Source organism: Lepidochelys kempii, chromosome 17 (genome assembly GCF_965140285.1).
Source record: "Lepidochelys kempii isolate rLepKem1 chromosome 17, rLepKem1.hap1, whole genome shotgun sequence".
Classification (NCBI taxonomy): Eukaryota; Metazoa; Chordata; order Testudines; family Cheloniidae; genus Lepidochelys; species Lepidochelys kempii.
This window is the reverse complement of record NC_136396.1, coordinates 2,682,490-2,697,839: the sequence shown is the minus strand read 5'-3', so window position 1 is coordinate 2,697,839 and position 15,350 is coordinate 2,682,490. Positions and strand designations below refer to the sequence as shown.

General features: G+C 39.3%; 1 protein-coding gene across 5 annotated transcripts in view; it reads right to left on the bottom strand.

The window, feature by feature from the left end:
* Nucleotides 1–3,845: 3,845 nt before the first annotated feature.
* The window catches only part of NSRP1 (nuclear speckle splicing regulatory protein 1), a 32,958-nt gene continuing 21,453 nt past the window's right edge, over nt 3,846–15,350 (bottom strand). For all 5 annotated transcript variants that reach the window (XM_073315666.1, XM_073315663.2, XM_073315665.2 and 2 more), the window contains 4 exons: nt 14,560–14,691; nt 13,299–13,506; nt 7,672–7,780; nt 3,846–5,043 (listed from right to left, as the gene is read on the bottom strand). In XM_073315666.1, coding sequence (XP_073171767.1) covers nt 4,005–5,043; nt 7,672–7,780; nt 13,299–13,506; nt 14,560–14,691 — 1,488 coding nt within the window. In that variant the 3' untranslated portion in view covers nt 3,846–4,004. The remainder of the gene's footprint in view (nt 5,044–7,671; nt 7,781–13,298; nt 13,507–14,559; nt 14,692–15,350) is intronic.

Here is a 15,350-nt window from a genome sequence, read left to right as displayed (position 1 = left end):
TATCCCGTTAAATATTACTAAAATATATTGCAATTCGGTTTAGAAAAGGCTGAAGCAATGATTTTGGTGAGGGTTAGGAAAGATTTCAAAGCAAGAGGGTGCAAGGTCTGGCAGGGTAGAGAAGAGAGAAAACTTGGTAGCTAAGATGAAGGGTCAGAAGATATGGTACTGGGGCCTCTTAGCCTAGGCACAGTCTAATTGAAGGCACTGGTGGTTGGCCACATTACTCTCTAGTTCAGTACAGTCAGACTGATAAAACAGTTTGTGATTTCCCTGTAAACTGTAAAAGCAGATATATCACCAATATTAAAACAAGCAAAACCCAACTCTGTTCTGAGAAACATTTTATGCCATGTTGAAAAGGACTACTGAAGGTTCTGCATCATTTCCCAAAACCGACTAGGACAATAGTGACTCACCAGTTGTTCCTGAACATACACTACAAAATGTTTTAGTCACACAAACCACACTGTGAATCTCTTTGATGAGATATTTTGAAACTTGACAATTCATCCATGTCAGTGCAACACTTTCCATCATCCTTAGCAGGAAATGACCAGTCCACAAAATATTAGGAAATCAATTCTCCATTTGAGGAAGCTCTGGAGTTTGTAAGAGTTGTATGTAATACCTCCAACTGTGTGTTGCAGATCTTCATGATTGGAGTATACAAACCTGTTTCCCAACACTTCAAAACAGTAAGGGATATTTACAACAATAGAGCATTTCCTAACCTTCCAATCAAGCACTGAAAGATGAATTTTAGTGCATTTCCTGAGGATTAAGGAGCAGGTGGTCCAAAGTGCAGTTGAGAGATGCCTTGACGGTATTAATCCCTAGAAAACGTCTTGTTCCAAATTCTTTGTTGCTACTATGAAAACTGAGTGCACAAGGAACACAGATGTAAGGATATTTTATTGTTGATATATTTACCCACACAACAATATAGAGCATTTGAGCATTAATGTATCCTACAGTGGACAACTGGACTGCCTAAATCATATCTCAGCATTCCGTTCATTTGTTTCATAAGTCTCTGAAATGCCTCACTCACTAGAACTGTGCCTGTACCAAACAAGAACTGGACCAGGAGATGCAGGCAAGTACAGGAAGGATTATGGTACTTAATAACATAACCTACTTTTTTTACACCCTAATTTTCAGGAGCACTTTATATTGAGTTTATAAATCACTTCAAATGTCACATCTTTTTGCATTAAAGATTCATTTGGCACAATGCCATGTTCAACTTCATAGACCCCTAACAGCATGGCTAAAATCTAATGACGTAACTAAAGCAGTGTTCCAGAGCACTAAGACAGATAATCAAGAGGAGGAATATTACGAACATTTCACCGTTTCTTCCTAAAATTATCCTCAGATTCCCTTGTTAGTAGTAACTAAATATGTAGAAATGAGATAGGGCCTCAACACAAAAAGTTAGGGAAGAATGTCTAGAAAAATGTGTACATTTCAAGAGGGAAAGTAAGAGAAGATTTCTGCAATGTTAAACACTGTGTAGCACAGCAGTGTAAAACTCTGAGTCACCTGGCACCTGCAGTTATGTATGTGTTGAGGATGGCCTGTTGTAGGCAAATGGGCATAGTCTATGGGGCTGTCCCAAATAAATCGGAATTTGGTCACAGATGCCGCAGAAGACTCGCCTCTGGGCAAAACCCTTCAGAAAGCTGAACCCAATCTTTTTTCTTTTTAGTTTTAAATCTGCATAGGAGAGTTTAGCGCTGAGGGAGGATGCTGGAGTGACAGCTGCAGAGAGGGAAAGATTCTCCTTCTCCACATAACAGGTATAGAACAGGCAAGCTTCCTCACATTGCCCCATCAGTGTGTAGTAGTAGGAGTCCACTTAAAACCATACTGAAGGGAGGTGAGAGGATAGGTCAGTTTCTGTGTCCATTCAACACTTGGCCTCAGTGTTAAGAATGCTAACAAAAGTGCAAATTAGTGTTAACGATGATAGGTTTTGTGTAATTTATTTTTGAGCACCATCAGCATGTACAGGGCTTGCATTCTAAAACAGACAGTATAGTAAGGATATACAATACACTAGCTGACCAATGAGGTCTAATCTCAAAATGGTGCAGAAAAATCTGCCTTTGATGGACTGATTATTACTGAAAGCCTTCAAAGATGTATGATGTTTTATTAAGGGACTGTACGAAGAGAGTAGTAGTAGTTTGGCCAATAAAAAGGGAAAACTCTTCAAAACAGCACATAGCACAAAGGAAGAGGGAGAGGAAAAAACAAAGGGAGCAGGTAACAAAGCTTGGGGTGAAGCAAGAGGAAACAAGAAGAGAGGTACATGCAGGGGAAGACCTGTTCATAGTCCTAAAAGTGGAGACCACAAACATGACCTTGATGAGAAAGGTTATGGGAAGCCACTGCAGGGATTTTAATAGGGGAATTAAATGCTCTCTATCCCATTAGAAATCCTCTGATCCCAAACTGATAACCACTGATAAGAGTTTTACAGGTTTAAAAAAAAAAAAAAGTCCTATTTTAAAGCATCTCTGGGCTTGATTCTGCCTTCCCTGAATACCCAAATCTCAACCTGAACCCAATGGCAGTTTTGGATCCACAAGGAACGAAAAAATCAGGGCTTTTTTGGAGGGAAATAAATAATTGTAAGGAATTGGAAAAAGATACAGGGTCAGACAATGGAAAGTCATGGACACATTTCCTTTCTGGTTAGTTATAATTTCACCCCAGATATCTTGAGTCAGTTACAGACTAATTAAATGGCTTGTAGGAACTCAATCCCATTCTTGATACAAAAACCCTTGTCATGTGTGTGGTAAATATACTCTAAATCTCAGTGTCTTGGCCAAATAATTTAGCCTGAAAACACTCAAAGTAATGAGGCTCCATGCAAGTGCTCAGCTGCAATGTTTATTAAGGTTTTAAAAATCTGTTTTTAAATTACAGAAATGCAGTAAAATTACATCTAGAATGTCTAAATCATCTTTTCAGCCCCTTTGAAGCCTAAGTTCTTGGTGCTGGCACAGCCACTGTTAAGTAAAAGATATACACTTGCCAGGAAAAAAAAGTATAAAAACTACCAGGAGGATTGCTGAAAATATAATTTAAACCGTAACTTGGCAAAGATCACATTTTTAGAGAGTGACTTTTACTACGGTTCTATAAACCCCTGACAAAATGGGTTTATTCTGGCGAGTTCAACATTATCAGCTATAGCACAATAAGCAGGTCTGACAGTAATACAGGAAGTGGAAAGATATAACTGATTTGTTTAATACTGCAGCTATTTCCACTAAAGATTAGCAAAGGACAGGCATCAAAGAAAGATCTAAGCACTGGATATAGTACATATCTTACAGTTTATTTAAATATTTCTGTACCTCAAGCATGAGAAACCAACAAAAACCCACACATGTGTTATATACGTTCAAATCCAAATATAGTCAAGATGAAATTTACCTGGTTTACAAAACACCACAAAATACACAGGGTCACCCAAATTATTGTTCTGTTTATTTTGCCTGCATATCCCTCTCTTTAAAGTTCTCTCTCCCGTGCCCTTTCTGTTACCTTTTCTGGATAGTGTGATTTGACAGTAATGTCTGAGAATGCCACTGCTCCAGAAGGGGGGTAGGGCTGGTATTAGCCGATAAGGATTATATGCAGGACGGCATTGAGGTACTCTCACCTGTATCAGTTTAGAATCCATAAGTGTGACTCCCTGTCTTAGAATAAATTCTAGAACAAGCAGAGGCTATGGTGCTGAAGGCCAGGATGGACAGAACCAGTTAAATTAAACACCCTACCTGTACATTTGACTCGATGAATGTACAAAGACCATCAAAACATTTCAAAACAGAAGTTTGTTTTATTAAATTACTGAGTTTAAAAAAACCCAGAAACAAACAGTCAGGAAATACTTTCACTTCAACACAGAGTTCCTGCTGCAGTGATTTTTCCACCAGTGAAAGTGGATCATCTCTTGGTTCATGGCCACTGAAATGAAGCTAATCCTCTTCTTTCTCTATATAGGATTTTGTGCTAACTCGTGCCATTTGCCTAGCCAAGTAGCGATCCCTTGCTGACACCACTGTCTCTTCACTGCTCCGCTTGGCAAATTTGCTCACACACACAGATTTTTTTTCCACCTGCTCTGCATCTTTTTGCCCTTCCTCTGCATCCTTACCTTTTGGCTCGGGAAATCTTTCAGAGCAAGAGATTCTCTCATCATTACTCTTTCTGTCCTTTGCCTTTGTCTCCTTTTCCTGGTCACACTGTCTGTCTAAGGATCTAGGGCTACTTTGCTTCTTGTCCCTGTCCCTTTCTGAGGCTCGAGGACTACTTTCCTTCCTGTCCCTGTATTTCTTGTCATCTCTCTCTCTCTTTTCCTTCAAATGTTCCTCCTTTTCTCTGCATTTTTCCCCTCTCTCTCTCTCACTGTATCTGTCTTTGCCATTTCTTAGTCGCTCTTTTTCTCGTTCCCTTTCTGAATACTTGTCCTCCCTCTCTTTCCTACCTTCTTTGTCATATCCTTCTCTCTCTTTTCTATCTTTCCCCCTCTGTTTGTCGTCCTGCTCATCCCTCTTTCTGTAGTTATCTTTACTGGTATGATCCCCATATCTCTGTCGGTCTTCCTTTTCCCTCCAACGATCCTTTTCCTGGTTTCTATCTCTTCTCTCATGATCCCTTTCCTTGTGGTGTTCATCTTTTTCTCTTCTACCTGTTCCACTCTCTCCTCTCCTAGGACGATTTATATGGGTTTTTGTGTGGTGACTTCCTTCCTCACTTGAAGACTCTGATGAGCTGGAGTGTTTCCAGCTCCTGTGATGTTTGGAATCCTCCTCACTGCTCTCACGACTTTCCTTCTTTTTAGAACTAGCTCTGCTATTTTTATGATCATCATCACTACTATCACTTTCTAAGTCACTGTCCGCATCTGGGTTATCCTCTTCCTTAGCAGGGGTTCTAAGTCTTGGTCTTTCATCTGGACTTTTGTTTCTTTGGATGGATTCATCTGAATTAATGGTAGGTTTTTCTTCCTTTATCCTAGATTTGTTGTTGTTGTGGGAGGGGAAAAAAAAAGATATTACATAGCCTGCAGTGTCAAACTATTCTGGAGTTTGCGACCTTTTTGTTGGGACTTGAGCAACCCTTAAGAATTGATGCAGCTGAAAATACTAAGCAACCAAATCTGGTCCAGTATTCCGGTTCTAATATTCCAACTCTGAGGGATTTGTACTGAAAGTTTGCATCAGGTTCTTTGGTACTGTACATGTCCTAAAAAACAGCTGCTCTGATTTTCAACACACTGAAAAAGTAGGCTTTGAATTTCAAGAATGAGTAAAGTTTTACAACTCTAGCATCCTTTTTTAAAGGACAGGACACAGCTTTGTATCCTGGTAATATTATCTACATGACACACCCTTTCCTAAGTGGCTCACAACCCTACCCATGCCATATAGTTACATATGAAGAAGAGGAGGGATTTTTTTTTTTCGTGTCTGAGAGTTACAAATACAACTGTCATTATTTTAGTAATAGCTGTAAACAGAACTCCTCATCCTAAACATGTGTCTTCATAAGATACTACAAGTTTTAAATTGCAACACAATAATCCTGACTCGTTCTGTGCTTGTTGACTAGGATCTCACTCTTGTGGTTAAACTGACACTAGCATCTTGCTACAGTTCTTAACTTGTTAAATATAATCAAACAGGAAACGTGGGACAAACTCTTCGATATCAAACTTGGACAATGCCCAAAAGTGTTACAATACCTCAGTCTTTTTTTACTTTTGAATTTTAAATTCCATAGCCCACGTCTGTTTTCACTAATCATGTAGCTACAGCAACTGTCTGTGGTAAATTCTCCTTGGGAATCAGTGGACCATCTGGTTAGGCTGAAAGTTTGATCCGTGGTTTAAAGCATGGTTATTCTTGGAAAAATGACTAAAAATTACACTGTAGTATTCCATAGTTGTTCTCTTTCAATGATCTTCCAGCTCTAAATGATGAAGTTTATAAGTCAAAGGTGAAATTTCTGTTTGGCAGTGCTACAAATTCTGTCTGACATCTGAAAATCTAGATGTTTTCTTTCTGTACCTTACACCAGCATAAGGGAAAAAAAAATCCACAAAAATCTACAACTCGGCTGACAGTTTTGTTGGATTCAGCAGAATAGATTCCTACTTATCTTCCCATAGATTAATTAGTTCTATAGGACTCAGAGCAACAAAACTTGTTTCTAGTCAATAATTATGATCTGAACACCCAAAAAGCAGATACACTGGCTAAGAAGCCACCATTCTGAAAGTCACTTTTCTGAACATAACTGCACTTAAATACAGCAATTTTAAACTGAGAGAATTGTTCAAGCAAATACAATACCAAGTGGGTTAATCACTACTGCCATTGCTTCATAAATCAGACAATAACATATGGATGGCTTCATAAACAGGCAAATGTGAAAAGCACAGTTCATTTTACTATTACAGAAGATGAGTTTTGTTGGTACTCTTAAGATATACACTTTGCTGGTGAAACTTAAGCTTGATACAGAGCTGCTTTAGAAGAGCATACTGTTGTAGCAGCTGGTTCTATAAATCTTAGAGTGCCAAACAACAGCAGCCCTAACTTGTCCATTTTATATCCGACTGATGGAGGTATGCTGGTCTAAGTATGCTGACCTCCTGCTAGGTTTTCCCCTAATTTTCCCTATTTCTGAGATTGTGGCACAGCCTCACAATAAATATAGGCCAGAAGTCCTGTCTCTCAGTAGGAGGAGTAGCTCTAAAGTGATAACCTTCCTCACTTTAAACGAAGAACTAATTTGAGATTCCTTTCAATTTCAGTCCCAGGAAGCCTCCTGATTGAAGGTAATATTCATAGTCTTAGGATACAGAACATACACCTGATCACTGAAGACTTTCTAAGGTCCCAACAAATTAGTTTTAACCTGGATAAAGTGCCTTGAGTGGTCATTGGTTGCTATAAAGCCTTCAGTAAAATTAAAAAACCCAGCCAGCATCTCAGCCAGAGACGACCCAACTGTGTTCTTTCTATATTGGCCCAAAAACACAATGGCATTTAATTATTTTGTTGTACACAGTACATGTAAAATTTAAAATATTCCCAATGGACTTGCTGTACATCTGATTGCTTCCTTTTGTCATGAGTATTAAGCCAATCAAGAAAACTGAAGGTTTTTTTTCATATTTATGGTTAAATGCTGCCAGCTACAAAGACAGAGACTCACTGGTTCCAATTTTCCAGTGGGTGATAAAATGAAGTTGCACAACCATTAAATATCATTATCCACCTGAGCCCAAAACTATCTTCTTCTTGCTCTGCCTCTGGTAGCAAAGCTTTTGGTTTAATGTGGCTTATTAAGATGTATACAATGTCAAATTAAAAAAACTAGCTTAGAATAATGCTAGAATGTATTACCAGCGTAAGTATCCCCTTAACCCTAACCCTTCTCCTATTCTATACTTTCACCCAAGGATGATGATTTTTCATTTTCCAAAGAATGGTGTAGTCAACTCTCGAAAGCAAGCTCCTCCCCAACCAGTGCTTTGGTACGGCCTTCCTTCTTACTATGATTCTAGTGACACTGGGAATTATGAACAGCATGAAGAAACTATACATATAAAGTCCTTCTGGAACTATGTCCTACCTGGCTTCACGGAGGCTGCATTTGGGCACCTCTTCTTCCCCCACTGTCTGGTTTAAAAGATGTCTGTAAAATCCACTGAGATCTTTCTGTTTTGTTACATCCAGGCATGCTAAAGGAAGGAAAATAAGAATGATGTTAGTTTCATGAACATTAACCAGACCCTATTGACACATGGTAAACCCATAATCCAGAAAGAGATGCTCAGGACATTTTGAACATGTAGAAGAAAGCAAGCCAACCAGACTTGATTATTTTCCATTCTGGTTACTGCTTTCAGGCTAAAACCAGCTCTCTTAATCTCTGGGACACGTGACTGTAAATCTGGCATGAGAATTGCTACTAATATTGCCACAGACTCTTCCTCAGCAACACGGACTCACTAGTCTCCTTTAACAGCCTCCCCTTTCCAGGTGCAAAAATCATACAACCAGTACTGATGTGAGTGAGGTTCCACTCTATTTCCTCACACCCCACAGCAATCTGCCAGGGTAAACTACAGTCACAAAGTGCACTCTCATTGAGTTCAGTGTGTTATTCTCTGCTCTTCCTTCACAGTAAGTAGTTATAATTCCATACCTTTCATCACCATGTATTTTTGACAGCTTTCCATGCCCCCACCTTTAGTCCTGCCCTCTCTTTGCCCATTGAGTTGGCTGTATGGTTTTGGAAGTCCCACCTACCCTTTCCAGGGCCCCTAGGGATAATTTTTAACAGATGCATTTTTGGTGCTATTGGCCATTTTGAAAAAAATATATTAAAATGTATTTAACTTATCCTTACTGGAAACGTTAAAAATAAATGAATGAATATAGATTTTGTACCTTTTTTCATTTTAAGAGGGAAATATACTTTTTACTCAGTCAGTTTTACTGGGATAGGAAAAAAGGATGTGTGTTAACACACACACACACACGTACGTATTAGTGATATACAGAGAAAATATAATGGTTGCATGTGTATTAGGCATAGTAGTTCTACAGCCAGCAGCTTTCAGAGTTGTCCAAGAAAGTTTTACATATAATCAAAAGGTATCAACATCTTTGTCGAGCTATGTGCAAAACTATTATTTTTGTTGATTTTATTTTTCATCTTCACATTGAAGCAGTCCAAAAGAATTAATTTTTCTGTGCTTATAAAAAACTTTACATGGCATGGTATACCTTGTACACAAACTGTAACACCTAGCACTCCTCTCCTAACACTCATAAACATTTGGTTTTGTTTTAACCAAAGAGGAAAAGGTCTAGTGAATTAAAAACTACAATACAGTGTTTGAGAGAGAAGGTGGGTAAAGTAGAATCTTTTACTGGAACAATTTCTGTCACCAACAGAACCTGGTCCAATAAAAGATATGACCTCACCCACCTTGTCTCTCTCATATCCTGGGACTGACATTGCTACAACAACACGGCATAATACAACGTTTAACAGATATACTATCTTAATTTTTTTTTTTAAATTACCATTGGCTTCTTTTTAAAATTTTGCCTAAATAAATTAATTCCAAAACATGAAAACAAAAAACTGTAAAAACAGTCTACAGGGATAATTTACAAAATGTGGACAAAGTTTAGGCTCCAGAGAATATCAATATACAAAATCCTCCTTTACAGAGGTGGACTAAAATTTAAATTTAAAAAGACAAGTAATAGCTTTTTATCTGATTGAAGACTGAGATAAAGTCAGCAACTGACATACCCTCTCACCCTGCCTGTCCTCATGACTACCCCTCCAGGTGCAGCCTGGGCAATTAATTGGCCCATCTAATCACCTTCACCTCACACAAGACCTGAAGAGGTTGACACCCCATCACAATGACTCAAATGGAAGATCCTCCTTACCTAGGGAGGGAGACATGAAACTATTGTCTAGAGGACATGCCGTTTGAGAAAGCCTGTTAATTAAAGCCTGGTATACCATTGGCATAACCAGTGTTTGAAACACTGGAACTATGCCATGACAGCAGGACAACAGGGGTTCACTGCTGCTGATGTGCCAAGAGTATATTTGTGTCTTTGTTTTCCACAACTTCACAATACTTTAAAAACATAAAGTAGAGAAAGTAAATGAGGAAATCTTATTTACCCCTTCTCATAACACAAGAACTAGGGGGAACCAAATGAAATTAATTGGCAGCAAGTTTAAAACAAATAAAAGGAAGTATTTCTTCACACAAAGCACAGTCAATCTGTGGAACTCTTTGCCAGAGGATGTTATGAAGGCCAAGACTATAACAGGGTCCAAAAAAGAATGAGATAAGTTCATGGAGGATAGGTCCATCAATGGCTATTAGTCAGGATAAGCAGGGATGGTGTCCCTAGCCTCTGTTTGCCAGAAGCTGGGAATGGGCAACAGGGTTGGACCACTTGATGATTCCCTGTTCTGTTCATTCCCTCTGGGGCATCTGGCATTGGCCACTGCTGGAAGACAGGATACTGGGCTACACTGACATTTGGTCTGACCCAGTATGGCCATTCTTTTCTTCTTATGTAGAAGATGGCAGTTTTAGATATTAACTAAAAGAGTCAGGAAAAGAGTGCACGATAGAGTTGGAGGATATGTTTTTTTAAAGATAACTAAAAAGTCAGGAAAAGGGGCAAGGAGAGTGTGGCGGTATCAGACTAGTTAAAATACCACCCTGGCTTACACAGGAAGTGAAGGAGGTTATAAAAATTATAAACAAAAACAAAGGGAAGAAAGAGGATGCTGATAATAATGAATATAAATCAGAGGCCACGAATTACAGAAAATTTGTAAGGGAAGTAAAAAGACAAAGGATAAATCTATAGCCAGCAGATTTAAGAACACTAAGGATTTTTTTGGTATATTTGGAACACAAAAAATTCTTACAATGGTATTGGTCCTTTACTAGATGGAAATGGTAGAATTGTCAATAATAATGTAGAAAATGCAGAAGTGTTAAATAAATATTTCTTTTTGGTATTTGGGGAAAACAAGTCGATGTAGTCATAATACAGGATGATAATAAAACGCTTTCCATTCCAACAGTAACTCAGGAGGATGCTAAACATCAGCAACGAATGTTAGACATTTTAAAAATCAGAAAGTCTAGATAACTTACACCTAAGAGCTTAAAAGGGCTGGCGAAGGAGCTTGCTGGACTGTTAGTGCTGTATTTGGCACTGGTACAACCACACCTGAAATACTGTGTCCAGTTCTGGTGCCCATAATTCAAGAAGGATGTTGATAAATTGCAAAAGGTTCAGAGAAAAGGCACGAGAATGATTAAAGGATTAGAAAACATGCCTTATAATGATAAGCTAAATAGACTGAGCTCCTCGAGTCTAAGAGATGGTTAAGTGGTGAGTTGTCCATAATTTATTAAGTACCTATATGAGAACGAAAATGTGATAATGGGCTCTTCAACCTAGCAGAGAAAAGTACAACAAGATCCAATGGCTGAAAGTTGAAAGCTAGATAAATTCAGTCTGTAAATTTTTAACAGAGAGAGTAATTAACCACTGGAACTCTCTACTGAGGGTCATAGTGGATCCGCCATCACCGGCGATTTTAAAATCAAAACTGGATGTTTTTCTAAAAGATCTTCTCTAGTTCAAACAGGAATTAATTCTGGGATGTTTTATGGTCTGTATTATACAGAAGGTCAACTAGATGGTCACAATGCTCTCTGTGCTTTTGGCCTTACAATCTATGAATACGTATGTATTAACATTTGTTTATTCCTCTGTCATTAAGACGTTATACAATTATTTAATGGCTTTATTTAGAATTGTACTAACTGTATAAAAATAATATTTCCCTCTTAAAATATGGAAGACATTACATTGACATGTATTCATTTATTTTCAATAGTTCTAGTAGAGAAAAATACATTTTAAAAGTATTTCCTCGCCCCCATGACATGTGTCCAAAAATGATAGTTAGGGGCCCTGGAAAGGTTGGAAAGGATAAAAAAGATGCTCAAAACCATGTGGCCAACTCACTGGACAAAAGAGGAGAAAATAAAAGGTGAGGGCAGGAGGCATGGAAAACTGTCAAAAATACATGGATGGTTAATCCAGTCTCAGCATAGGCAGTAAACTAAATTACTTCTTGATGTCCCTTCCAGCCCTACATTTCTGTTACTACTACAGAACCCCATAGAATCATAGAATATCAGGGTTGGAAGGGACCTCAGGACGTCATCTAGTCCAACCCCCTGCTCAAAGCAGGACCAATCCCCATCTAAATCATCCCAGCCAGGGCTTTGTCAAGCCTGACCTTAAAAACCTCTCAGGAAGGAGATTCCACCACCTCCCTAGGTAACCCATTCCAGTGCTTCACCACCCTCCTAATGAAAAAGTTTTTCTTAATATCCAACCTAAACCTCCCCCACTGCAACTTGAGACCATTACTCCTTGTTCTGTCATCTGCTACCACTGAGAACAGTCTAGAGCCATCCTCTTTGGAACCCCCTTTCAGGTAGCTGAAAGCAGCTATCAAATCCCCCTCATTCTTCTCTTCTGCAGACTAAACAATCCCAGTTCCCTCAGCCTCTCCTCATAAGTCATGTGTTCCAGTCCCCTAATCATTTTTGTTGTCCTCCGCTGGACGCTTTCCAATTTTTCCACATCCTTTTTGTAGTGTGGGGCGCAAAACTGGACACAGTACTCCAGATGAGGCCTCACCAACGTCGAATAGAGGGGAACGATCACGTCCCTCGATCTACTGGCAATGCCCCTACTTATACAGTCCAAAATGCAGTTAGCCTTCTTGGCAACAAGGGCACACTGACTCTCATCCAGCTTCTCGTCCACTGTAACCCCCAGGTCCTTTTCTGCAGAACTGCTGCCTAGCCATTCGGTCCCTAGTCTGCAGCGGTGCATGGGATTCTTCCGTCTTAAGTCCAGGACTCTGCACTTGTCTTTGCTGAACTGCATCAGATTTCTTTTGGCCCAATCCTCTAATTTGTCTAGGTCCCTCTGTATCCTATCCCTACCCTCCAGTCTATCTACCACTCCACTGTTTTCTCTTCATCCACAGAGCCAGTTATCTCGTCATAGAAGGCAATTAGATTAGTCAGGCATGACTTGCCCTTGGTGAATCCATGCTGACTGTTCCTGATCACTTTCCTCTCCTTTCCATCTACAACCTAATTCGGAGTGTCACGGAGTGTGGGGGAGTCCAGGCCCTGCACCCCTCTTCCTGGGATCCACTAAGACTCTCAGCCAGCCAGTAAAACAGAAGGTTTATTGGACAACAGGAACACAGTCCAAAACAGAGCTTGTGGGTACAACCAGGACCACTCAGTCACGTCCTTCTGGGGGAGCAGGGAGCTTAGACCCCAGCCCTGGGGTTCCCTGTGTTCCTCTCCCCAGCCCCAAACTGAACTAAACCCACCCAGCAGGTTCCCTGCTGCAGCCTCTGTTCACATTCCTGGGCAGAGGTGTTACCTCCCCCTCCCCCTCCTGGCTCAGGTGACAGACTCTCAGGTCTCCCATCCCCAGGGCACATTCCCAGGTCAACACTTCCCCCTCCCTGCTGAGTCACATCCTCACAGGAGACCAGGATGAAAACTCTATCACACCTATGACCACTATCTGTAATAGCAAAAGGCCACACTTTCCTTTTGAGGGAGAGTCAGATTGGTTCAGTGTAAATCTCACCCTCCAGGGCTGCTTCCTTTTTTTCTCTTTCCTCCTCCTCAGCCCTTTCTTGCAGTTTCTTCTTATAGGCTGATGTCACAAAGGCCTCTTTGTCATCAAACTCTCCCCCTTCCATTTCACGCTCCTTCTGAATTTTTTTTTCCATTCTTTTTTCCTGCTCCTGCTTTCTTACCTCAGCTGCTTTGAGGATATTTTGGATGTATTTGGGCTAAGGTGGAGAAAAAAAGAGTAATGAGATGGAATCAAGGTGGCTGAGAAAAGACAAATTAGAGTTGCTAAGTACACTAAAAAATCAGTTTTTAAATGGAACAAAAATGGCAGTAGCCAGCCCAGCTGGTTTATACTGTTGCCACTGCTGGGACAATTATCTCAATGAACTAATACAAACATTTTTCAGCTCCAGATCATGGGAATTTTCTCCTCATTAATGAAACAGTTGCATTCAACAAAATCTGAGCCTAGCTTCAAGTGGTGTACTGCTGCTCAGACTGAGATCAAATGCTTTCAATACAACCTTTCTTCCAGCAGTTTTCTGTCTTGTGATAGTTCTCTCCCTCTTCAACTTGCTGTAAGGGAATGGGAGGCATTCTTCATTTAGACCTATCATAGCCTGACAAACACTCCATTACCAAATGCAATGAGCAATAATGAAAATGTGATTTGTCACGATAATTCAGCCATTTTCTAGAATAAGGAATTGGGCTGTAGAAATTGGTTCACATGTTACAGTTGAAATGTAGTTACTTTAGCTTCTTGACAGACCCTACAGCAGCTGACTAGTGAGAGGCATACTCATTGCTACAAAATTTGGTCAGGTTGCCCAAAGACAGCCCTTCCCCCGTTCAGTTGGGTTGCCTGTTTCGGAATTAGTAGTAGCAGCACTGTTGTAGTGACTAAAGGCGCTATCAGGACTATCCCATTGTAACAGGCTCTCTAGCAATTCACGTGGTCCTTGTCCCACAGAACTTATGGGTGGGAAGCTATGCAGACCTGTTGTCCTTCCAATCAACGACAGAATGAAATGGGACTAGAGTCCTGAAATATTTGATGAACTACCAGTTTTACAACACCTTACAACTACCAGTCTTACAACATCACAATTTTATATAACACAATTTTGAGCACAACACTTGTGGGCCCTGCTACAGAATGAACAACGGGTTACTAGGATATCAAAAAACTTAGTAAAATCAGTTAAATAGCCATGGTTATTCCCAGCATACAGAGGTAACACAGACAGCATACATTTTCAGTTATGGACCTTTTTGTCATCTTTTCCAGAGAGTACTTTGGCATTACTTTCTTTCTTCTGCTGCTGCATTTCATCATAAATACTGTCATATTCATACACTGTGGAGTCTTCTGCCAAGGCCTTCTGAATCTCAAGTTTGGTCTTAAAAAAAAAGAGAAACACAGACCAATGAAGCCTGCAACTTTAAGCTTTTAAAACTTTTTATTCATATATTTTGCTTTAACTACATTAGTTCATTATATAAATCTACTACAAAACTGAACATAAATTCACCATAACTCCATATACAAAGTCCTTTGTTTGGTATCAGAATTAAAAATAAGAGTAATTATAAGAAGAAGGATATTTAGGAGATAAGGAATAGAATACAATGAGAAAACATAATAATTACAGCAATTAAGCTATTATGGATCCTGCTTAGGGGAGAATTACCCATCAAATAATATCCCTAGCTCAGATTCAATGGGATTTTTTTAAATAAATACAAATAATAAAAAGTTTAGCCAATTTATCCATCTATTTTTCTACATAGTTTTCTCTAAATATACTGCTATAGGTCATCTACAGAACTTTATCCCATGCACTTTACTTCCTATAAATAACCTTGTATTATGTTTCGGCTAAGTGTAATTGTTTTCCTATAGTTGGGTCTCTTTACAGAAGTATCATATTCCTCCTGGACAACTTTCCAAGAGTCTTCCAATACAAGACTCATTGTTGGTAAGAACTCCATTATACAAGAACTCAACACTTTATCATCTTTAATTTCCTTAAAATATTACATTCTCCCTCCAAAAAAA